This window comes from Penaeus chinensis, chromosome 43 (assembly GCF_019202785.1).
Source record: "Penaeus chinensis breed Huanghai No. 1 chromosome 43, ASM1920278v2, whole genome shotgun sequence".
Classification (NCBI taxonomy): Eukaryota; Metazoa; Arthropoda; class Malacostraca; order Decapoda; family Penaeidae; genus Penaeus; species Penaeus chinensis.
This window is the reverse complement of record NC_061861.1, coordinates 2481638-2508933: the sequence shown is the minus strand read 5'-3', so window position 1 is coordinate 2508933 and position 27296 is coordinate 2481638. Positions and strand designations below refer to the sequence as shown.

At 37.3% G+C, this 27296-nt stretch overlaps 2 protein-coding genes across 3 annotated transcripts; one reads left to right on the top strand and one right to left on the bottom strand.

The window, feature by feature from the left end:
- On the bottom strand, positions 1 to 20778 carry LOC125048388 (ankyrin repeat domain-containing protein 50-like). Its single transcript, XM_047647055.1, has 11 exons — positions 20758 to 20778; positions 11109 to 11213; positions 10399 to 10503; positions 8791 to 8889; positions 8341 to 8439; positions 7636 to 7734; positions 5913 to 6011; positions 2719 to 2817; positions 1872 to 1934; positions 1474 to 1608; positions 1 to 740 (listed from the first exon to the last, which is right to left on the bottom strand). Exons 2-11 carry the CDS (start codon positions 11191 to 11193, stop codon positions 616 to 618), a joined length of 1008 nt encoding a protein of 335 aa, XP_047503011.1. The 5' UTR covers positions 11194 to 11213; positions 20758 to 20778; the 3' UTR covers positions 1 to 615.
- Positions 18245 to 23125, top strand: LOC125048389. 2 transcript variants are annotated; one of them, XM_047647056.1, is made up of 3 exons: positions 18245 to 18491; positions 19691 to 19863; positions 21788 to 23125. In XM_047647056.1, the coding sequence occupies exon 3, from the start codon at positions 22089 to 22091 to the stop codon at positions 22566 to 22568; it is 480 nt and encodes a 159-aa protein (XP_047503012.1). In that variant the 5' UTR covers positions 18245 to 18491; positions 19691 to 19863; positions 21788 to 22088; the 3' UTR covers positions 22569 to 23125. The 2 variants fall into 2 exon arrangements, with proteins under 2 accessions (XP_047503012.1, XP_047503013.1); XM_047647057.1 differs by lacking the exon at positions 18245 to 18491 and having other exon boundaries at positions 19668 to 19863.
- Positions 23126 to 27296: the final 4171 nt, after the last annotated feature.

The following is a 27296-nucleotide window of genomic DNA, read 5'->3' as shown; positions in this document are numbered from 1 at the left end:
TTACAACAAATACCTCATTTATTTTCCTTTCTTTCAAACTTTCTCACTTTTGTAATCTCTGACCATTAATGCTTTCTTTGCAGGGCGAGAGAACAGGTGCAGGAGAATGGGAAGGTTGAGAGGAGAGAGAGGTCGGACAGGGATGTAGAGAGAACAACCGTAAGAGGACAGAGAGGTAAAAGGAACAGTTGCAGGAGAAGGGGGAGCTAGAAAGAACAGCCACAGGAGAAAAGGGAATTAGAAAGAACAGCCGCAGGAGAAAAGGGGGGTAGAGAGAACAGCCGCAGGAGAAAAGGGAAGTAGAGAGAACAGCCGCAGGAGAAAAGGGAGATAGAGAGAACAGCCGCAGGAGAAAAGGGAGATAGAAAGAACAGCCACGGGAAGAGAGGGGGATAGAGAGAACAGCCACAGGAGAAAAGGGAATTAGAAAGAACAGCCGCAGGAGAAAAGGGAGACAGAGAGAACAGCCGCAGGAGAAAAGGAAGGTAAAGCGAACAGCCGCAGGAGAAAAGGGAGGTAGAGAGAACAGCCGCAGGAAGAGAGGCAGGTAAAAAGAAGAGGGAAGTAGGAAGAACAGCCGCAGGAGAAAAGGGAGATAGAGAGAACAGCCGCTCTTCAGTATCGCGTTCGCTTCACGACGTGGACGCTCACGCCGAGCACCATGAGGATAGCCAAGGCAACGATGATCCATATTCCGACCTTCACTGCACTGGCCGCTCTGCCGCTTACGCTCTTGTGATCTGAAAGGGGGCCTTCGTGTTAACTTTTCTCGGTGGCTGAAAAAAATAACTTTGTATCTATTTAGACATTTCATTTAGATATGTGTGTGGGTGGTGTAGCCCCCGTCAGTCGGTATTATTCTTTACTCACTATTCTTGAAATTATTCTCGCAATTAGCATCAACATTATGAAGATCTTGACCTGAAATGTTGACTACCCGAATGACCCAAGGACAGCTCTGTAACGTGCCCCCATTGACCCATTCATTGGTGTCATGTTTCTTTCTTTCTTTTTTTCTCTCTCTCTCTCCCTCTCTCTCTCTCTCCCTCTCCTTCTCCCTCTCCCTCTCCCTCTCTCTCTCTCTCTCCCGCTCTCTCTTTGTTATTTGGCATCGTGTCAAATAAGATGCCCATATCTAGTTGCTTTTATTAAACCACATAAAAGAAAGACTGGGAAAATCTCTCTTAATATAGTCTACTCAGCCCTTCCTTACAAATCTGGATTTACTCTATATTGGGCCAAGTCCTTTGTGATGCCCTCCTCCCGTGGAGCTTCGAAGCTCCCCCTCAAAAAATGATAATAATAAATAAATGATAAATACATAAATCAAATAAACAATTATGATTATAGAGAAAAGACAAAAATAACAAAATCGGGGAAATTAATATAAGAAATAACAAACTGAAGTAATATTACGAGGCAATCGGTTCGCGTTTGACAAGGGCTTTTGTCCGCGACTGTACCGACTCTCACCGCAGTCAGGATGTGGGCGTGGCTTGACCGCCCAGTCCCCGCTGCAGTGGCACTCCATGACGTAACACCCGCGCGTGACGACGTCCTTGTGGGAATAGTGGTGATTGCCCAGGACACACCTCTGATCCTGGTGGGCTGGAGGAGAAGCCGTCAGAAAAGGCGTTAATTGGAAGTCCTTTTACGTAGAAACAAAGTGAGAAAAGAATAGGCAGTATGTAGATTTTTTTTTGTTTTTTACTTTTATTTGTGGAAAAAAGCGGGCAAAATATGTAAAGAATAGGCAATATGTTAACATTATTTTTTTGCGCATAAAATAAGAACAGGCATAAAGTGTCATATTTCTTCTAGGCAATGTTCAACAACAAGAATACGACGGTTTGGAGATTCATGACACAAACCCTTTATGAGTTCGGAGATGCGAGTGAATCCTTCGATGTCTGCCACGTCCAGCGCCGTTCTGTCTGGGGGGGGGAGGGGGGGGGGGTCAAGGGTTAGTCAAGTAACCTTGCGGGCGAGTTTTTTGGGGGAACGAAGATATAAATTTAATTTAGAGCGATTTGGAAACTCTTCACTGATAATACTTGCGTTGCCTCTCTCAATTGTCTAGTATCTTTTTCTTCTCTCTTTCTTTCTTTCTTTCTTTCTTTCTTTCTTCTCTCTCTCTCTCTCTCTCTCTCTCTCTTTCTCTATCTCTCTCTCTCTCTCTCTCATCCGTTCCTTCCTTCCCTCCATCCCTCCAACCTTCCTTCTCTCCCTCCCTCTCACCCATCCATCCTTCTTATCCAACTATCCTCCTTCTCCACCCATCCTATTCCATTATCTACCCACCCCCTTCCCCTCCCACCTTCCCACTCATCCACCTTCCACCCTCCCTCCCTCCCACCTTCCCCACCTTCCCTCCCTCCCACCTTCCCCTCCCTCCTTCCCAACCCTCCATCTTCCCCACCCTCCTTCCCTCCCACCTTCCTACCCATCCACCTTCCACCCTCCCTCCCTCCTTTTTCTGATCCACCCCTCCCTCCTTCCCACCTCTCCTTCCCCTCCCTCCCTCCCTCTCTCTCTCCCTCCCACCTTCCTACCCATTTTCTCATCCACCCTCCCTCCTCCCCACCTCTTCCCTCCCTCCCTCCCTCCCACCCCCTCCCACCTTCCTTCCCTTCCCCCCCTCCCCTCCCCTCCCTCCCTCCCTTTCTCTCCCCCCTCCCTTTCCCTCCCTCCCCTTCCCTCCACGCATCTCACACTCACGCAGGTTATCCATAAGGAGGAGATTAGGACACCGATACAGCAGAAGGGCGACCACCTCCGTGTAGTTACTCTCCGTCGCCAGGTAGAGTGGAGAGCGGTCTGGAAATAGATAAATAGATGAAGAAAAGAGTAGTTGGATAGATAGAGAGGTAGATAGGTAGATAGATAGATAGAGAGGTGAATCAATGAGTAAATATATGAATGAGTGAATAAAGGAATACATAGATAGATAGATAAATAGTTAGAGAGGTGAATCAATAAATGAGAAAATATATGAATGAGTGAATAAATGAATAAATAGATAGATAGACAGATAGATAGATAGATAGGTGAATTAATGAGTAAATATATGAATGAGTGAATAAATAAATGAATAGATAGATAGATAGAGAGGTGAATCAATCAATGAGTAAATGTATGAATGAGTGAATAAATGAATAAATAGATAGAGAGACAGATAGATAGATAGAGAGGTGAATTAATGAGTAAATATATAAATGAGTGAATAAATAAATGAATAGATAGATAGATAGAGAGGTGAATCAATCAATGAGTAAATGTATGAATGAGTGAATAAATGAATAAATAGATAGATAGATAGATAGATAGATAGAGAGGTGAATCAATGAGTAAATATATGAATGAGTGAATAAATAAATGAATAGATAGATAGATAGAGAGGTGAATCAATCAATGAGTAAATGTATGAATGAGTGAATAAATGAATAAATAGATAGATAGATAGATAGAGAGGTGAATCAATAAATGAGTAAATATATGAATGAGGGAATAAATGAATAGATAGATAGATAGATAGATAGATAGATAAATAGATTGATTGATAGATAGATAAAGAGGTGAATCAATAAATGAGTAAATATATGAATTAGTGAATAAATGAATGAATAGATAGATAGATAGATAAATAGAGAGGTGAATCAATAAATGCGTAAATATATGAATGAGTGAATAAATAAATGAATAGATAGATAGATAGATAGATAGATAGATAGATAGATAGAGAGGTGAATCAATAAATGAGTAAATATATGAATGAGTGAGTAAATAAATGAATAGATAGATAGATAGATAGATAGATAGATAGAGAGGTGAATCAATTAGTAAATATATGAATGAGCTAATAAATTAATAGATCGGTAGATAGATAGATAGATTGATAGATAGATAGAGAGGTGAATCAATAAATGCGTAAATATATGAATGAGTGAATAAATAAATGAATAGATAGATAGATAGATAGATAGATAGATAGAGAGGTGAATCAATGAATTAGTAAATATATGAATGAGGGAATAAATGAATAAATAGATAGATAGATAGATAGAGAGGTGAATCAATGAGTAAATATATGAATGAGTGAATAGATTAATAAATAGATAGATAGATAGATAGATAGATAGACAGACAGAGAGGTGAATCAATGAGTTAATATATGAATGAGTGAATAAATGAATAAATAGATAGATAGATAGATAGATAGATAGAGAGGTGAATCAATGAGTAAAATATGAATGAGTGAATAAATGCATAAATAGATAGATAGATAGATAGATAGATAGAGAGGTGAGTCAATGAATGAGTAAATATATGAATGAGTGAATAGATGAATTGATGAATGAAATAGTCGGTCCGCGGATGAGATGATGATGATAGTGATGGTAATCTTAATAATTTTGAAAATGATAGTGATGAAGATAATTATGATGATGATAATGACATTGATAATGATAATAATGAAAACAATAATAATAGCAACAAAACGATGATGATGATGATGATGATGATGATGATGTTAATATTGATGATGGTGATATTGATAATAATAATAATGATAATTTCAGTGATAATGATAATGATAATAACTATGATAATGATGATAATACTAGTGATAATAATAAGAATAATAATGACAATAATATGATGATGACATTGACAACAATAAAACGAATAAGATAAATGAAACGAATAACGGACACAAATCGTAAAATTATGGCAAATCAGATAATAAGATTACTGATGTTTCAGAAGAAAAAACAAGCTGACAAGTAATACATATTATGAGAATAAAAACAGAAAAAAAACAAATGAAATAATTGGAAGATGAAATAAATAATTATTCATAAACAAGCTACATGAAAAAATCAAGAAATTAACTAACCAAAAAAGAAAAAAAATATGAACGCTAAACTACGAAACGAATCATAGAGCGAATTCACGATAATAACAATATTAAAAGATAATTATATAAATACACCACAAGCAGACAATGAAAATATAAAGAAACTTAATCAAGTATTGAATAAACGACCAAATAATCAGCTGGATGATATATAAATACTCAAATAATTAAAAGAAAAACTCTAATGAACGCCTTACAAAATAGATAATAAAAGAGTGAAATGTGAATACATTCTAGACAAGAGGATAATAAAAGGATTAATTAATGATACGGCTAATTAAGTAAATCATTAAATACATAATAATCTAATTAACTAATAATTCCTAAAATGAGACAATTATTTGACTGTAAATTAAGACACAAATAGAACACAAAAAGTGAAATACATTTTATATATATATATATATATAAAATAAGACAATTATAGACAGACGAAAATATACATTACGAAATATTTGGAAATCAGCCAACAATTTTTGAAAATAAACGAGAAACCAATCACAAAAAATACTACTTCACGAAAGAAAAAATCTTAGAAAAAAAAAGACAGAGACACTTTACACAAGAAATCCTCCTGCAAATCCTACACTCCCCCCCTCCCCCCCGCCTTAAAAAAAAAAATCCACACGAGAAATATTAAAACTTCTAAATAAAAAAAATCCTCTAAAGTCCTTAAAAAAAAAAAATATATATATATATAAAATCGTTAAAAAGAAACATAGAATCATGAAAAAAAATAATCCTTAACAATCCTTTTTAAAAAAAACATAAAACTATGAAACCTAATCCTTAAATATCCTTAAAGATATATATTTCAAATATCCTTAAAACAAAACATAAAATCATGAAAAAAAAGAATAAATAAAATGAATAATGAAATAAAATAAATAACAAATAAATAAAATAAATAAAAAAATAAGATAAAATATTTAAAAATGAAAACGAATTCCATCCCACGAAGTCCTACGACACGACGCGATCTCCTCGGACTTACTGGCGGTGTCGACCACGTCCGCGTTGGCCTTGGCTCGGAGCAGCAGGCGGGTCATGTTCGCGAAGCCGTGAGACGCCGCCAGGGAGAGCGCTGTCAGGCCTGGTTGTAAATATATTCAAATTTTATTATAGGATTGTATTTGTATGTGGATGTAAGTTGGTATAAAGCAGTTATATATATACACACATAAACACACACACACACACACACACACACGCACATATATATATATATATATATATATATATATATATATATTAAAATTTGTTACTGGATTGGAGCTATATATGAAGTGGAACTGGCATAAGACAATTAATATATATTCAAATTTGTTAAAGGGTTGTACTTGTATGTGGATTTGAATTGGCAAATGAGTCTAGCATCTATATAAATTCAACTTTGTTATAGGATCGTCTCTGTATATGAATTTCATTTGCTTAATGCTGTTATATAAATCAAAATTTGTTATAAGATCGTGCCTGCATACGAATTGAAACTGGCATAAGGCTACTTGTATCTCTACGACTGAATACATGGTTGAGTTGGTAGAAGTTTGATCTTTTATGCGATGTCATTTTAAGTTGAACTCGTGAAATACAGTAAAGTTTCTTGGGCTTATTTTAGTTTCTGATGCAAAGCTACATAGCTTATATTCTTGCTCACAGGATGTTGTTGTTTTTTTTACTATTTAATATAAAACTAATGTATTTTTTTTTTTTTTTTATCGAAATCAAGATACATTTAACAGGATGGTAACAGTTTGATAGGTTGGTTGGATAACCAAATAGGAAACACCGATGATATTCAAATAATTCAATAATCACTAACTTCTCAGAAATAAATTTTCGCCTCGATATAATAGATAAATGAATAAATAAAACAAAAGCAACGACAAAAATACTGAAATTCATCCACTTACATTTTTTTTTTTTTTTTTTTTTTTTGACACAGTGAATGTCTGTTTACGTACAATTTCCTATAAACGTTCACACATAACCGTAAATATGCCATCTTTTCCTCAGTACATTACTAAATAACGTAAGAGTCCAACCCTAAAATACTAAAATATTTATTTTAATATTCCTGAGTCCAATGCCTCAGGAATATTAAAATAAATATTTCCTGGTGGAGCGACCCGTCCGCGCCACCTGACTTCCATGCTTGATGACCGCCTTCCCTCTCTCTTGAAACCTTTCGTATCCGCCACTAAAAGCAAATATGAGCAAAAATACATACAATAACGTTCGCACATAGACAAAAAAAATGAAAATAACAATAAAGAAACGTGACGTGATATTGTGACGTTTCGAGTCCACCAAAAACTCCTCTTCAAGTGAACAAGAATCGCGCTGAACAAAACAAAACAACAACGAAGGAAAACGAACAAGAAAATACATGAAAATACCGAAGGCCTTTTCGGTATATTGCTCCTTCATGCCCTGTAAAAGCAACAAAGGGCAGAGGCCTCCGGAATATTCACGTGTTTTCTGATTCTTTCCTCCCCTGTTCCATTTTCAGATGAAATGAGTCTCCATTTCTTTCTCTAGCTTCGCCCGAGGTGAAAAAAAAGGCGGATTCAGAACAACACAGTTCATTATTTCCTGTTTTTTTTTTTCTTCTTTATTTGTCTTCTTGTTGCTTTGTCCCATTTTCCTTACCATGCAACATACTCTCATACAACATAAACTCGTAAACTGTAACTCTAATGAAGGACGTTCCTGACCTTTATTATTAGCATGGTTTACGTCGGCACCGGCGGCGACCAGTATGGCAGTGACTTGGGAATGATTTTTGTAGACAGCCCAGGTCAGTGGCGAGTCACCTGTTGAAGGAAGAAAAAAAGGTCAGATCAATTTTTAAGGGAGAAAAAAAATGTCAGTTAAATTTGGCAAGTCATATCTTTAATGGAGAAAAAGGTCAGTTTTGACAAGTAATCTCTTTAAGGGGAAAAAGGTCAGTTATTTTTGGCATTCATCTCTTGAAGGGAGAAAAAAGGTCAGCAAGTAACTTGTTTAAGAAAAGAAAAATGATCAGGTGTTTTTGGATTCTGTGTATTAAGAAAATTGATATGTGAGGCAGGATATAAGTTATAGTTCCTTGTGGCTCATCGGTGTTTTCGAAGCGTATAATTAATTTACCTTCTTAATAATGGATTTTTTGTTTTTCTGTTTCACATATCCTCTTTACCCTTTTGATTGTTACTACTCCAACTCTGTTATGGTGAATTATTATTATTATTATTAGCATGCTTCTCTCTCTATCTATCTATCTCTTATTATCATTACTAACCCCACTATCATGCTCTCTCTTTACCACACACACTTACACACACACACACACACACACACACACACACACACACACACACACACACACACACACACACACACACACACACACACACACATATAAATATATATTCACATACCACTGTTCGTCGTAATATTGACGTCGGCGCCCGCGTCGAGAAGCATTTTGGTGAGGTCCGCGTAACCCCGTCTGGCAGCAAAGGACAGAGCTGAGGAACCTGCAACGATATGTAGGGCAATGGGGATGTTAGAATGTTTCAGTGGTTGTTAGTGTAAGTGCATTGTTTGCCTTCTCTCTCATTTTCTGTATCGGTGTCTTTGTTTCTATCTCTGTTTTTTTTACTTTCTTTCTATTTTTGTCTGCTTGTTTGTCTATAATTCATTTTCTGTTTCTTTCTGTCATTTTGTCTGTGTCTGTCTTTGTTTTCTCTCTTCTCTCTATCTCTCTCTCTCTCTCTCTCTCTCTCTCTCTCTCTCTCTCTCTCTCTCTCTCTCTCTCTCTCTCTCTCTCTCTCTCTCTCTCTCTCTCTCGTCCATCTATCTACCAGTCAATCGATCTATCTTCGTACCATGGTTATTCTTATGGTCGATGTTAGCACCGTGTTTCAGCAGCACTTTGCAGACCTCCAGCTGGCCGTGATGTGCAGCCCAAGTCAGTGCAGTCGTACCTGTTTGGTATAATAACGTAATGTTTATCACAAGGGAAGATATGCATTTTTGCAATATAATCATATCGGATATATCTACATAATGACACAATCTCAGGATATAATCATAGAAGTAAAAACTATACAAGCAAAGAGAAACGACTGACGAAATGAAATGAAACATATCGCGACAATTTTACTTGCCTAAAGTGGCAATCCTTTACAAACTACCTTGGAGCATGTAAGGTCAGTGACGACTAGTTACTATCATTCTCGTAAAAAGGGCGTTGCACTTTTCGTGTATTTCTCTCTCTCAGCTTTTATCGTATTTATGAAATCTACATCACTGGTGCATGTATTATATATATACTGTATTCAATAGAATTACTTTTTGAAATTGCCGGGAGACGATTGTGCATTTGACAGTTCTGCTCATCACGCCTTTCGGAGATGGAGATTTTAAACAGTGCTGCGTGTGCTTCCGAATTCCTTCACGATATTACGGGAAAATGAGCTCAATTTAATCATTACAATCTCGGAAACAACTACAGTGACTGTGTTCCAGCTGCGCAGGCCCGACATTAATCGGAGGTTCGACGTCTTCTGAGCCTCGACACGCCATTACCCTCTAAAGGTAAAGCCCATTTGCACCTGTAACTGTACTGAACATTTTAAGAGATGGAGTAGTCAGCTAGAAAAGAATACGTCGACCGGATTAGGGGTAAGGAAATACGGACAATGGGTAGGGTTCCGGGCATGTCACGGCTTGGACAATCGGGTGATGGGTGGAGCGAGTGAGAGGCAGGGTGGGTGGAGCAGATACTAAATAGAATTACATCTATTGAACTTTTCATATTTTTCGTTTTAAACAAAGTAAATATTGTTTCCAATACCTTCCAAATGATATTCAAAATCCACTAAACCAAATGTTTTATACTAAAGAGCATTCATCAATATACAGTAGATTAAATCACAAACAGCAATCACGGGTTACCCGCAACTTGTCTTATTCCAAATATACACATTAATGAGGGAAATCAGTGACCAGACTGGTAATAAGAGTTGTCTAACTTTTCCCTCAGGATAGACGAAGTAGTGGGTACATGAAATTTGATGTTTTTAGGTGTAACATATTTTGAAACATGAATATCGACCTGGGATATGCTTAATAAACAGTCTCCTATCTCTGGTGACATGTTTGAGATTTATGACCTAATGTTCTCCTCTGCAAAACATGGCAATATTTCTTTTTACTACAGTTTTGATGGATGACATTAGTTGTCACTGAAAATATTTGCGAAATATCTCGAGCCAATCACAGGCTTCGTTACAAACAAGAGATTCATTGCACAGAATACTGGATACTATGCATGTATTGCCAGAAAAAAATACCGGTTATGCACCATACGTTGTACCATTTGGAACTGTGGGGAACTGTACATTTATCATAGTGATTAAGAAAAGAGCCACAGTGAGAAACTGGTTGTTTTACTTTTCACCTTTGTTCGTGTTTATTTAACATAGTCTTACCTGCATTATTACTCTCGTTGGGATCGGTGCCGTTTTCTATGAGGTGGATGACGGTGTCCCAATCTGCTCTGGCGGCGGCTTGGACGAGAGGCGACTCTGGTTTCTCTGAAGATAATGCCGTCTGTCTTTTCACTGAATTAACGTATTTATTTTTATTTTTTACATTTATATTTGGATAATCAGAAGGTCACGAGTAAACCTGAAAAAAAACTAACTACCTACCATTTTTTCTTTCGAATTCAAATTATTACAGTGTCGGATACACAATATATATATATATATATATATATATATATATATATATATATATATATATATATTTACATATATTTACGTGAGTAAGGTAACAGATTAAATCTGGTTTAATTGAATTTGCTGTAGATGCATGTAATATTTTAAAAATCAACGAAAATATTTTTAATAAGTTGTTCACTGTATATTGTTCACTCTATTTTCAGTTGGCATTATGAATTCAGTTATTTACGTATATATTTCTGATAACGTTTACTTAAAAAAAAAAAGTCCATGGGAATTATATATAAAAGCAAACATACAATAAAATACACTCTTTTTAACTAAATCAGATACCACGTTTTTATATAGTTTTCCCCATTTTTATTCACCTACCTTAATGATTCTTACCTATTTACCTATTCATATATTTAAAAATCACTAAAAACACAACGTAGATTTATTTTCGTTTTCTTTACCTGGGTTTTGGCCGACGGACTCCCTGTTACCCAGAGCGATGACGTAGAGAAGTGTTAATAATTTATAATTCACTTTAGTCCACATCGCGGGTTCTTTTTTCGTGGCTGGAATAAAAAGAAAAAGAAATGTATAATTTGGTAAAAAGAAGTATTAGGGAAAAAGTGGATTATAGGTTAAATAACTTATTTTTTCGGGGAGACTTACAAAAAAAAAACAAAAAAAAAAAACATATATATATATATGTATATATATAAGAAGCACCTGTATGAAGTAGTCACACACACACACACACACACACACACACACACACACACACACACACACACACACACACACACACACACATACACACACACACACACACACACACACACAGGTGCAAGATACGCCTAATAGAACCAATAATTGAACATGGTTTGATTATTAAAGCAATACAGCATACAATATTCGTGATTCAGGAGTTGCAAGAGCAATGCCGGATGTTAGAGTCGTTAAAATAAATGTGGACAGTATTGCACAGGCTCAGTGGTTGTTGCGTGCGCGTGTGCTGACCATGTGGTTTGAATACGGCTTCACGCAAACGCACGCAAGTATGGAGACACGGATGCAGTCAAACACACACACGATCCGTCCTCACTCCCTCACTCCCTCGCCCCCAACCCCCCACAAGCACACACACACCCCAACCCCTACCCCCCCTCCCCATCCTCACTCCTTTCCCTCCTCCCCATCCTCGCTCCTTTCCCTCCTCCCCTATCCCTCCCTCCCCTTTTTTACCCCTTCCCTTTCCCTGCCCATCCCCTTTCCCCCTTCCCACACCCCCACCCCGTTCCCCTTCCCACTCTCCACCCTTCCCCCACCTCCTCCCTCCTACCCCTTTCACACACACCTCTCCCCCCCTTTCCCCTCCCCACCCCCTCCTTCCTCCCCCCCCTTCATACACACCCCTCCCCCCATTCCCCTCCTCCCCTTCACCACCATCCCCACCAAGCACATTTCACCCGAGGGAGTGCAACTTTTATCTTTCCCGAACGCCTGTACTCACTGACAACTCCGGGGTAAGTCTGTTACCACATTGAGTTGCATCACTCATCTTTCACTATATATATATATATATATATATATATATGTGTGTGTGTGTGTGTGTGTGTGTGTGTATGTGTGTGTGTGTGTGTGTGTATGTGTGTGTGTGTGTGTGTGTGTGTGTATGTGTGTGTGTGTGTGTGTATGTATGTGTGTGTGTGTGTGTGTGTGTGTGAAAACGGGCTTTACTTTACATTTAGATATTTTGTTAGAGGTGGAGTAATGTGTGAGATTTTATGTGATGAGGATAATGATGATTACTATTATTCTAATTTATATTATTGTTGTTTAATTTATATTATTTATATTACTCCTCCTCATCATCATCATTACTATCACCACCATATTCCTCATCTTCAGTACCATCATCATCTTCCTAATCACTATCATCACTATCACCAATGCCACCACATCATCACCACCATCATCACCACCGTCACCATCACCACCACCACCACCATCACCACCACCATCACCACCACCATCACCACCACCATCACCACCACCATCACCACCACCATCACCGCCACCATCATCGCCACCATCACCACCACCATCACCACCACCATCACCGCCACCATCATCACCACCATCACCACCACCATCACCACCACCATCACCACCACCATCACCGCCACCATCATCACCACCATTACCACCACCATCACCACCACCATCACCACCACCATCACCACCACCATCACCGCCACCATCACCGCCACCATCACCGCCACCATCATCACCACCATCACCACCACCATCACCACCACCATCACCACCACCATCACCGCCACCATCACCGCCACCATCATCACCACCATCACCACCACCATCACCACCACCATCACCACCACCATCACCGCCACCATCACCGCCACCATCACCACCACCATCATCACCACCATCACCACCACCATCACCACCACCATCACCACCACCATCACCACCACCATCACCGCCACCATCATCACCACCATCACCACCACCATCACCACCACCATCACCACCACCACCACCACCATCACCACCACCATCACCGCCACCATCACCGCCACCATCATCACCACCATCACCACCACCATCACCACCACCATCACCACCACCATCACCACCACCATCACCGCCACCATCATCACCACCACCACTACCACCACCATTATCACCACCATCACCACCACCACCATTGCCTTCACCATCACCACCACCACCATTGCCTTCACCATTATCACTACCACCATCACAACTACCACCATCACCATCATCACCATCACCACCACCATCACTACAATCACCATCACCACCACCACCTCCATCACCATCACCACCACCATCGCCACCACCATCACCACCACCATCGCCACCACCATCCACCACCACCATCGCCACCACCATCACCCCCACCATCAGCACCACAACCACCATCAACATCACCATCACCACCGCCATCACCACCACCACCATCACCACCACTATCACCACTATCACCACCACCATCACCCCCACCATCAGCACCACCACCACCATCAACTTCACTATCACCATCACCACCACCGCCACCATCACCACCACCAGCACCATAACCACCACCAGCACCATCACCACCACAATCACAACCACTACAACCATCACCACCGCCACCATCACCACCATCACCACCACCGCCACTATCACCACCAGCACCATCACCACCACTAGCACCATCACCACCACCAGCACCATCACCACCACTACAACCATCACCACAACCACCCTCACCACCACCACCATCACCACCACCATCACCACCATCACCAATCCCACCATCACCACCATCACCACCATCATCACGACCACCACCACCACCACCACCATCACCACCATCATCACGACCACCACCACCACCACCACCATCACCATAATCACCACGACCACCACCACCATCACTACGACCACCATCACCAGCACCACCATCATCATCACCATCACCACCACCGTCACCACGACCACCATCACCACCACCAGCTCCACCATCACCACCACCATCACCATCATCATCACCACCATCATCTTCACGACCAACATCACCACCACCGTCACCACGACCACCATCACCACCACCAGCACCCCCATCACCATCACCACCATCATCATCACCAACATCATCACCACGACAACCACCACCATCACCACGACCACCAGCACCATCACCAGCACCAGCACCACCATTGCCATCAACCACTATCATCACTACCACCACCATCACCACCACCATCACCACCATCACCACCACCACCATTGCCTTCACCACCACCATCACCACCACCATCACCACCACCACTACCACCACCATCACCACCACCACCATCACCACCACCGTCTTTAAGCTCGTTTTTCTTGAGGCGAAGATGCTATTGACACGTGGTTGATCGCTGATGACAAATTGAGATTAGGGAGGCTTTTTATGTAAATATGATTGCTAGTTCTGCGTATTCAGCCAATTATCATCACCAATTAGTCAAGAGCATGTTTGAAAGAAAAAAAATATCTCTCTAACGCACGCACGCACGCACATACTTATATATATATATATATATATATATATATACATATACACACATGTATATATATACATATATATATATATATATTTATATGTGTGTGTGTGTGTTTATGAATATTTATTCATATATATGAATATATATGTATATCTATATTTATCTATACATATATATGTACATATATACACATATGTGTATTTATAAAGATATATATATATATATATATATATATATATATATATGTGTGTGTGTGTGTGTGTGTGTATTTTATATATATACATATTTATGTATACATTAATATTGATATATAGAATATATTTCAATATTTATAAGTATGTTTACATATATATGTATATATACATGTACATATATATATAGTATGTATATACATGTATAGATACATATGTATATGTATACATATTCATAAATATTAAAATATATACTATATATCATTATTAATGTACATGTAAATATGTACATATGTATATATATATATATATATATATATATATATATAATAAACGATTATTTGAAAACATACTAATAACGATATTAAAAAAAAAAAAAAAACATTTTATATATATATATATATATATATATATACATATATATATACACATACATACATACATATGACACACACATACACATCACATACTACTATATCCTAATGGTCCAAGCGTGCAAGGAGCCGGCGCGGCACACACACAGCTCGCGTCCTGAGGAAGGGCAGCTGGCAACACGGATAAAGTCGCACTGACGAGAAGGCTGGACCACGACGGCCTGTAACTGCCCAGCATCCGGCACCGGCAGTTCGACCTGTAACCTATTATCAGTCCCTAAATGATTCGTTCATTTAACTGTCATACAGTTTGGTCTGTGAATGTATCTTTGCGGCTTGCGTGGGTTTGTTATGTACATTTTGATTTTGGTTGTTTTCTCTCTCTATCTCTCTCTCTCTTTCTCTTTTCTCTCTGTCTCTCTCTCTCTCTTTCTTTCTTTCTTTCTCTTTCTCTCCCCCTCTCCCTCTCTCTCTCTCTCTCTCTCTCTCTCTCTCTCTCTCTCTCTCTCTCTCTCTCTCTCTCTCTCCCTCCCTCTCCCTCTCCCTCTCCCTCCCTCCCTCTCCCTCTCCCCCCCTCTCTCTCTCTCAATCTCTCTCTCTCTCTATCTCTCTATCTATCTATCTATCTCTCTCTTCTCCCTCATTCTTTTTATTATGGACGAAATAAAGGATTTGGTCAACTGTTTTCATTTTTTTTAAATTTCTTTATTTCGTTTTTTTTTTTTTTTTTTTTTTTTTTTTTATCGGCATCGCTATGTTATCACATGATCGTTTATTATTGTTGTTCTTCTCTTGATCACATATACACGTGTTTGTCCTTGCGAACGCGTGAAACTAAGTGTGGTTCCTTTAAGTTCACTATATCCTGAATTGATACTAACGCCACTAACCCACTAAATATTATAGAATGAGGTTTGAAGATTAGTGTTTTGCTATTAATGTAAGTATTTTGTCTTTGATGTTCGGTAATCGAGTATTCGGTTATCGTTCGTATGATTTTCATTTGGTTAAGATGGTTTTGAAATTTTTACGTTCACGTTTACTGTCAGTTTCATGTATTATCATATTATTATTATTATTATTATCATTGTTAATTACTGTTACTGTTATCCTTTTCATCATCCCCATTATCACCATTTTCATTATCATCACCACCATCATCTTCATCATCACCATCTTCATTATCATCACCACCATCATCTTCATCATCACCATCTTCATTATCATCACCACCATCATCTTCATCATCACCATCTTCATTATCATCACCACCATCATCTTCATCATCACCATCTTCATTATCATCACCACCATCATCTTCATCATCACCATCTTCATTATCATCACCACCATCATCTTCATCATCACCATCTTCATTATCATCACCACCATCATCTTCATCATCACCATCTTCATTATCATCACCACCATCTTCATTATCATCACCACCATCATCTTCATCATCACCATCTTCATTATAATCACCACCATCATCTTCATCATCACCATCTTCATTATCATCACCACCATCATCTTCATCATCACCATCTTCATTATCATCACCACCATCATCTTCATCATCACCACCATCACTAACATCATCACCATCATCATCATTTGCTGTATCAGGCGGTCAGAGTAAAAAACATTTGATTAAGAAAAAAAAAAAAAAAAAGTTTCAAATAAAAAAATATAATAATAAACAAAATAAAAAAACGGAACAGGTGATCGACAACGTGACAGAAAATGACAGCATTGTCGATTTGTCTTATAATATCACTTTTTTTCTGGCCGAAGTGTTATTCTCTCTAAGTCAAAATAAAATGGGCTGTGATACTAATTTTCCTACACATAAAGGTTTTAACTTTTGCTCATTCTGTAAGTTTCCCGTCATCGAAATACTTCAACATTTACAAAATATTTACATAATCCACACATAGCTTTATAAAAAAAAAAAAAAAAAAATACACCAATATACTTCTTAAACCAACGGTATATCTATCTGTTGCAGTTTGAAAACAACAACAAAACAAAACATATACAACTTATATAACAACTTAAGAAGCAAATAAACCAGAGGCAAGAACACGAAGTCGACCGCAAAAGGTCAGAGGTTAAAATACTAGAGAAGGAAGAGCCAGAAAAAAGGAGGGAAAGCGATTTATTTTTCTTCGGTTCATTCTTTCGCGATAAAACCAACTGAAAAGATATATATTTTTTTTTTTTTTTTTTTTTTTTAGAAAATACTTGTAGCATGCACACACACACACACACACACACACACACACACACATACATATATGTGTGTGTATGTGTGTGCATACATGCATACATATATATACACATCCATCCATATATATATATATATATATATATATATATATATATAATATACATATGCATTGAGTTCGCAACTGTACGCGCGCATGTTTGTCTATCTTTTTTTCGGTAGTCAGAATAAGCAGATTCTCGAGTGCGAGGAAAATAAACATAATCAACACGTATCTTAACATTCACAAGAGAAGCGACACGTCGTTTGGCAGTCTAAGCGATTGGCCCGCTTACCTGCTGAACAACAAAGGGCTCAATTTTCCTTAACGAGCTGGTTATTTGGTGCAAGATAAGGTTCTTTTCAAACCTTTGAGTGGTCGTGAGTGTGGTTGAAATGAGCTGTTAATATTAGTAAAGGCCAGGGATTTAAGGGATCTTTGGTTGTCTGTTCCAATCTCGATTATAAGAACGAATATAAGAATTATAAAAAAAAAACGTTTCGTTACTGTGGTCTTTACTAACACCATCTCTCTTTCTCTCTCTATATATAGTGTGATAGATGAGCTGGAATTTACCGGAGCCACAAATCATATTCACAGATTCATGAGCTGAAATATACTGGCGAAGAATAACGCGTGATCTTGTCAAATGTACCTTTCAAAAGAAAGAAAGAGAAAAAAAAAATGTATAAAAAAAGATCGGAATTGTAAACCAAGGATTTTCTGAAATGCGCATGCGTTGGTCACGAAAACTGAAGCCACGCCCCCCTCAGATAAGGTAGATAAGAGCGGACGAAGATGAGATATTTTGCAGAAAGTCTGATCCTCAAAAACATCTTTAGGAAAACGTCTGTCGAGCGAGAACCTTCCCCCGAAAACGTCTATGGAAAACGTTGGTCAAGATAGAACGTTTCCGGAGAAGTGACAAAGGTATGAAACCACGATATAGTTTTATATCTGTTTTCCTGGTTTCTTCTGATGTGAGTTATAAAGATTTGCTTGATATATAAGAGTGCTTGTATATAAATAACAACCCCTCCCTGACCAGGACTCGATGCTGTACCACTCCAGGTATGACCCATAGATTCGATTCCCGGGGCAGGGAATATTGTTATTAATTTATACTAGTGTGTTCCTGCATTATTCCATCTCTATATATACACTGGTGTTGTAGATCCTGATGGTGTATATTGATAAAGAATTGAACCTATTGGCTCTACTGCTCTTTCTCTCTTGCTCTCTCTCTCTATATTTGTGTGTGTGTGTGTGTGTGTGTGTGTGTGTGTGTGTGTGTGCGCGCGCGTGTGCGCGCGGGTTAGTGTGTGTGTGTGTGTAAGATATATACATATATATATATGTATATGTATATATTTTCTCTTCCTTTCTCTTTTTCTCTCTATTCTTTCCCTCTCTTTTTCTCTCTACTCTTTCCCTCTCTTTTTCTCTCTGAATTTCTTTATATTCCTTTGTCCTTTTCTCTTTCTCAATATATATACACACACACATACATCTCTATATATGTATAAGCATATATAAGTATATATGAATATATGCACACGCACACGCACACACACAAATATATATACATATGTGTTGTTATATAAGTATATATATATATGCACACGCACACACACACACACAAATATATATACATATGTGTTATATATATATATATTTACATATATATGTATCTTTATGTATGTATATATATATATATTTATATATGCATATATATGTATATGTATATATATGTGTGTGTATGCACATATATATATATATATATATATATGTATGTATATATGTATACACACAAGTGTGTTTATATATATATATATATATATATATATATAGAGAGAGAGAGAGAGAGAGAGAGAGCGAGAGAGAGCGAGAGAGAGCGAGAGAGAGAGAGAGAGAGAGAGAGAGAGCGAGAGAGAGCGAGAGAGAGCGAGAGAGAGAGAGAGAGAGAGAGAGAGAGAGAGAGAGAGCGAGAGAGAGCGAGAGAGAGAGAGAGAGAGAGAATGGAAGAGAGAGAGAGAGAGAGCGAGAGAGAGCGAGAGAGAGAGAGAGAAGAAAGGGCCAGTCGAGCCCGAGAGCGAGCTCAGCCTCCGTCCCTCTCTCTCCCACAACAGAATGCTCGCCGCCCTAATAACTTCAGTGACCTTGATGTGCTTGGCCAAGGAGGGCCATCTCGTAACTCCGCTTGGACACGTAGCTCTGTCAGGTCCCATATACGTGGATGCTTCTATATATTACAGGGCGTTTTCAGAGCAGAGGATGGTTAAAACGATTAATCTTATTCCAGGTAAGAGGGTTTGGTGGTTAAAGTGTGTGTGTGTGTTTTTTGTTGTTGTTAGTGTAGGTATCCGTGATGGTGATTAAAAGTAACTGTACATGTGTTGTTGCCTCTTTTTCATCAACTATTATATATTATCTCCTCAGTGTCTGATATAATCTTTACAGTTCATACTAGTCATATTCCTTTCACAGATTTAACTCTTCAAACTTGTATTAATTAGTTTAGATAAACGATAAAATATTAGTAAACATATTGAATTACAGAAAATAGTTAAAATTATATTTAAGTAAGATGAACTACTTATACCAAGCAATTAAAAATACTAAGTTAATGTCCTTACACAATTACAAACTTAAACCTAAGATTATCTCCATTAAAAAATAAATGAGTACACTTCAAAAATGGACAGAAAATATCTTATACTTAATCAGGCAATCATAATACTAACTTGATCTCGTTAAGCAGTAACTAAATCAAGCAAAAACTTATCCTAGAAAATACTTAACTGATACATACATTATGCAAACACAGAATTATTCTTACGCTCCCCTGGAAATTGATAATCTTCATCACTGTTAAATCACACTTCCGTAGAGCTGAGATCTCTTAAAAGTAATACATTAATTCCTTACTTTCTAAAGTAACTTACACTTAAAATTCAAATCTATATGTATTCAATTATATAATTCTTCAAACTTGACAATCAAATCTATAATTATTCCATTATATAATTCTAACTTCCAAAATTAACTTAATCAAATACAATTATTGGTCCATTATATAGCCACACATAAATCAAGAAATAATCCCTAATACTACTTAATCCACATTATCCATAGAACATTCCCGTCCACTATGTCCCCTCAAGATAAGGCACTAAATCACTTCAACCGGGCTTACCAAGAAGTGCCACAAAAATGACATGGCTACTGGATGCTACTCCGAAATTTATTCCGCGTTTGTCTGTTACTAACCGTCTTTTATTCCCGATATGGGAGCCAATCCGGCCACACCCTTAACAGTTATCATGAATATAATATAATTTTTTTTCACTAATTAGAAAGATAACTGCGTCAGGACTTTCCTGTGTCCCAGCAAATTTTCAACACAGTATTTATCACTTTAAACTTTTCTACCTGCCAGAAAATTGTCTTTTCTTGTTCCCAGACTGGTGTGTTGTAATATATATGGTGATCGCTTCAAACTAGTTATTGTTTTCGAACTCTTGACTTCTGTTTTGCTTCTGTTAGTCCGCCACGTGGCGTCACTTTGTCACAAGATGTTTTCAACACTTTGACGTCATGGTGCGCCTCTATTTTTTTGTCTCTGCGTCTTGTCCTGTTGACCACATTTTTTGTCTGGAGTCCGCTCGAATCCTCGCAATGTTATTCTATTTTTGATGTCTCGTCCCGGCATGTTTGTTTCACCCGTTCATGTAGCATCCGCTTTGCCCTCGAGTTGTTCACGTAATAATACCTTCGTGTGTCTACAACACATGAATTATGAACGAGTTCGTGATATTGATAACGGTAGGGATGGTGATAATAGGTGGAGTAGTACTTACGTTACTATTCCGACTGATAGTGACAATGTTAGTAGTGATAATAATGACACTGATAATGATATTAATAATATTAGCAGTACTAGTGGGGATGACAGTAGTAGTAGTAGTAGTAGTAGCAGCAGTAGTGACATTAGTAGTAATAGTACAGGTAGTGATATCAACAGTAGAATCAGCAGTATTAATAGTAACAGCAGTAGTAGAAGTAGTAGTAGTATAAATAGTTGTTGTAGTATGATAAGTATTAATACTATCAGGAGCAGAATAAGTCATAAAAAAAATAATAATGGTAGTAGTAACCATTGTGAAGAAACAAACGTATCATGCATTCCTTTACATTCCTACAATTCATAAAATTTAATCGAACAGGGTTATCGCGAGCCTGGGCCGTCATGCACTGTACTCGCGAGTGCCTGAAAATTGAGGACTGCCATTCTTTGTGCTCACGTCTTCAAGTGACATCTGTTACCTCACCAACTTCAGCCGCTGCGCCGAACCGACCTTTGTGTTATATCGGAAAAGCGGTTTCCAGACGTACGACGTGAGACGCGAACGAAACTCGCTGGACGAAACCTGCTTCGATGCGTGCGGAAGCTGCGATGACTGCGGGAGGAGTAATTGCCGAGGACTCCTTTGCGATGACTGTGCCTACGCTTGCTGGGACGAGGACATGGGTTCGAAGAGGGGGTTTCAACACCTGTGGCCGAAATCGAACCCAGTGTTAAGGAGGGACATCGAATGCGACGGATTCTGGCAGAAGGTCTGGGGCAGCTCTTGCGAGGGTGACGTTGAGTTCAGCGTATATGACACCCTGTTGGCAGAGCGAGTGACTCTCAGGCTCACCATAACCTACGACGATGGTGACACCATCCACAGTTTCTTCGACAGTTTTGAGTATTCCGAAGATTCCATCTCTGTAGGCAAGTATTTGAAGGGCAATGCAGGCAACTTCTGGGAAGCTCCTTTCACTCAGCGCGCTCTCGTCGCCACGAAGGACTGTCTGGCTTTCTTTTACGCTGAAGGATCATGTCCAGCACCACCAGGAGAGGAACCTGTTTACTACTGGCAAGTAAACGATCTTGAGAGAAACTCCCAAGTCATCCAGGCGATAGAACTGTGGATCACAGAAGGGAAGAAGATAAAAGAATAAGAAGAGAAACACAAGATTCTTGATTTTTTGTCTCGTTCCTTTATTTATCTTATTTTCTTGTCATTATTTTACCATGTTTCTTTACAGATTTTTTTTTTTGTGAAAATAATATAATTTATTCCCAGTCTTGCTTTCAACTAATTTTGTACCGGGTTAGATCAAAAACAAGTAACTGCACCTTTTTTTTTTTTTTAGTTTATGTGCTATTATTTTCGTTTTCTTTCTTTCCTCGTCAGTCCATAGAAAACGAATATATTACACAGGAGACTTTAATTATTTATCTTCGCCAACTTAACACTAATTCACAAGCTTATCCCAGACCACCAAATGCGTTTCTTAGGATACGTAATTTCTTTTTAGTTTTCTGTCACAGATGAGGCAGAGAAAAAGTACTCTCACGAAGTAACCCCAGAATTGTCAGACACCTATTTCCTCATTAACCCAACCGCCCCGGATGTATGTTTTGTCCCCTGTAGGTTTTTTCTGTTTGTTTTTTTTTCTTTTTTGTGAATGTTGTTACATATAGATGGCTCCACATGTGCTCCGCCGACAAGGAGTCTATCAGTAACCCTAGTGACCGATCCTGATTTCCCATTCCTTCAATTGGCAGGAAAATGTGTTTATGTTTTTAATACAGTTGATAGCGATACTGTTATCATTGTTATTGATGTCATGATTATTAAACTGTTATTTAAACCCTGGTAACATATAAAACAATGAAATAATACAAAAGAACTCATTCCAAAAGTCAAGGAAAAGGGTAAAAAGGTGAGATAGGTTGGATTAATAACTGACTCCTCGGTGACTATGCACTTATAGAGCCATCTATTTGTAAATACAATAAATAAACTTGTATTGCAATGGGCATGGCATGTATTCTTGCCATCTGTGCCGATTGGGTTAATACCCCCCCAGTTAATGATAATGTAATATAGGTAATGTGTGATGATAATGCACTAGATGTTATCAGACAGTTGAAATTACATTAACTAAAGCAGCCACTTAAATACCGATAATCACACGCACGAATTGAACGAGTGGTTAAACACTTTGAACTTACTGATATTAAAAAGTCAATTTCACACATATGTATATATGTGTATATAAATACATAGATATATATACATACACGCACACGCACGCGCACAGATACACACACAATATATATATATATATATATATCTATATATATATCTATATATATATACACATATATACATATACATATAAATACTTCTACATCGATGAAAGAAAATGCACAATAGTAATATAAATTCATTTGGATTCATATTTCTAAGTCCTTAATGAGACACTGTATTGCCCAGAGCCGACCACTCGGTATATCCACTGAGGTGAAGTGAAACGTCATATGTTTCTTTATTTCCCCTATGTTGTGGGTTTGTTTCCTGTCGGGCAAAGATAATTTGGACCAAAAGATATGTCGTTTATCCGTTGCAGTTATGATAATTATTGCTACTACTATTTTATTATTATCTTATTATTGTTATCATTATTCTTGTCACTGTCATTATTATTATTATCATCATTCTCATGATCATCTTTATTTTCATCATCTTCCTATTCGTTTTCATCATTATTGCTGTTTTTATTATCACAATCATCTCATTCACTACAACTGTATCACCATCATCATCATTTTCCTTAGTCATGGTAATAATTGTATTTATTACCTTAATATTTATTAGGGGGACGTGGCACTCCTCCCCCCCCCCCCCCACGCGATAAGCCAGTGGCAATGATAATGTTAATTAGTATAACCTTAACTGTTATCGGGTTTCCTTGTTATAGTGTTATCGTTTATCAGTTATTTCGCAGGTTTTTGTTTGTATTAATGTATTATTCTTGGCATAACTACTGTATTTATGAATGTTGGTTCCAGGTGTTGATATAAGAATCATTTGTTTTATTTTACATGTGATTACTATTATTGTTTATTCTATTGTATTTTATTATTTTTCAAGAAATCTGTTTCTAAAAAGTTGATAGATTAAAACTGCACACACGAATTGCCTGAAATAATAATCACACCAGTATAACGTACTAGTATTATTTTCCCTTCGTCTGTCAACATATAACCAAATAATCAAGGCACCAAAACGGGGTGAAGATTATTGCATATTTCACAAAATTTTTATCCCAATAACTGATGATCTTTTAATTAATTTTCTTCTTCTTTTTCTTTTTTTGTCTCTTTTACATTTCTCTATTCAACTTCACGTTTTCTTTTTGACCCACAAATCGCCGTTTTCCTTTGTTTTTTGGACGAGATGGGCGAGCAATACATTCATACCAAATGGGATTTTCGCTCTTGTGTAGTTTTATTACGGTTGAATAGTCCCCTCTTGCCCAAGATCTGAGCTTTCGGATAGGATAATCGTGGATTATTTCTTGACGTTTTTTGTAATAGATTTCTTTGCTTTCGCTTATACATATAGTCATTTTTTATTCTTAAATCATACTGACTCACTTGTCATATCTCTTATACGAAGACTGATGTTTACATATTTATCTTTTTATATCGAACGTGTAATTTCATGTTCCTTTTTTGTCATATTTACGCGGTAATAATTGGGTTATTCAAGTTATCTATTTCCTTTATCTTTCGTCTTTCAAAATATCAGCTTATCAATATAATCAGTATCAGAATATATATTTAAACTAAACTTTACGTGTAGCATCCCTTTTCTCTTCAGTATTGTTTTCCCGCCAAAAATTGTTTTCACCTTTTTGCTGACTCACGATTCGAGAATAACATCGATACTCTTTCCATTATTTGCCGTTTGGCCGAAGACCTTTTTCTCTCTCTCTCGTGAAACTTTCCCTAGCCCGGAACTATTTTGTCTCCCAACCATTAAATTTTTCACACAAGGGCTTTCTTTAGAAAATTTCCCACACGTAAGAGGTTGCAAAATGCGATTATCTGTTAGTGGTTCCGATAGCGTTCCAAGTCGACGGTTTGTGGGCGGCGCGCGTCACGATTCCTGGTCGAGGGTCTGACTTTTCTTTTTTTTCTCTCTCTTTCATTTTGAAAAATTGTATCCGTTATGCATTAAGTCTGTATTATTTTCATAGATTGGGTTTTGGTAGTGTGATTTGTTCATTTTCATTTTGTTTCACTTTATCTTGTTATTATTGTTGTTGTTTTTGTTATCATCATCATCATCATTAAAAAATAATGGTGATTATATTTCAGTACTACGATTAAATCTCATTGCATCCATTTTTTCGCATTGGTCAGTTTTCCATTAACATATACTGTCCGTAAATTTATCAGACACGAAAAGCATTTCAACATATATAAAATATTTTCTTTTTGCAATAATAATGTGAAAATTGATAGAGATTCAGAGGAGAGAAAAATGCTTTTAAAATCCCAAATAACAGACTTTTATAAACAAAAATAACAATAGTAAAAGACTTATAAAGATAATAAAATAACATGAGAATGAATCACTCAAATAGATTCAGCAAATCAAAAAAACAAACAAACAAACAAACAAACGCTATAAGGCAAAACAAAGAAAAAATAAGAAATATGAAACAAAGAGAGAGAGAAAGACAAGTAAAAACTAAAAAAATAAATAAAACGAAACAGAAACAAACAAAGAAAACAAATAATACAACAAAAACAAAAAAATTCAAAACAAAGCAAATCAAAGAACAAAGCGAACAAGACCAAAAAAAAAAAAGAAGAAACGAAAGATAAGAAAGTGGAGGAACGAAAAAGACTGGCAAAAATCAGGGACATAATTCCACAATTTCACAAAACGATCTTCCAGCGAAAAAACTTTCACCTATTCTGAACGTTATGGATTTGACCTGTTCGTTCCGCTGACCCCTCACCCCCTTCCCCCCTTCCCCCCTTCACCCCTTCCTTCCCCCTCCCTCACCTGTGACCCCCTCCCCTCCCCCCTCCCCCTTCCATCACGGTTGCAAGAGGTCAGGTCGACGCAGTCTGCAGTGTTGCAAAGTGTTGCCAGATGCTTTCGGGATACTTCGTTGAGTTCATGTTATTGGCGTAGATTTTATGATTTTTTTATTCATCGAGTAATTAATGCTTATGTAATTATAATTGTTATAATTATTATTGTTATTATTATTATTGTTGTCGTTATTGTTATAATTTATTACTGTTATTACCATTATTATTGATATTATTATTGTTATTATCATTATTATTATTATTTTCATTATTATTATTACTGTTGTTATTATTGTTACAATTATTATTATTGTTATCATTAATATTGTTACTACCATTATTATTATTATTATTATTACTATTAAAGTTATCATTATTACTAACATTATTCCTATTATTAGTGGTATTACTGTTATCATTATGAATATTATTATTACTACAACTATTACTACGACTATCACTAAAATTATTACAACAACTAACACCAACGCTTGACATTTCGAAGTATAGGCGCTGTCATTGTCAATCTAATCCTGTTTATGAAGTGAAACAAAAAACAACAAAAACAAACGAAAATGTGATTGAAGGTACTACTGTCATGTCACGGTAAAGTCAAGTCACAGTAATGTCATGTTCAAATAATTCATGCCAGAGGAGTCGCATCACAGTAAAGTCAAGATGAGTCATGCTAGAGGAGAGTCATATGACAGTAAAATCTTGTTTTGATAAAATCATGTCACAACAAATTCACACCACAGTAAAGGTATATTAGTAAAGTCACCCTA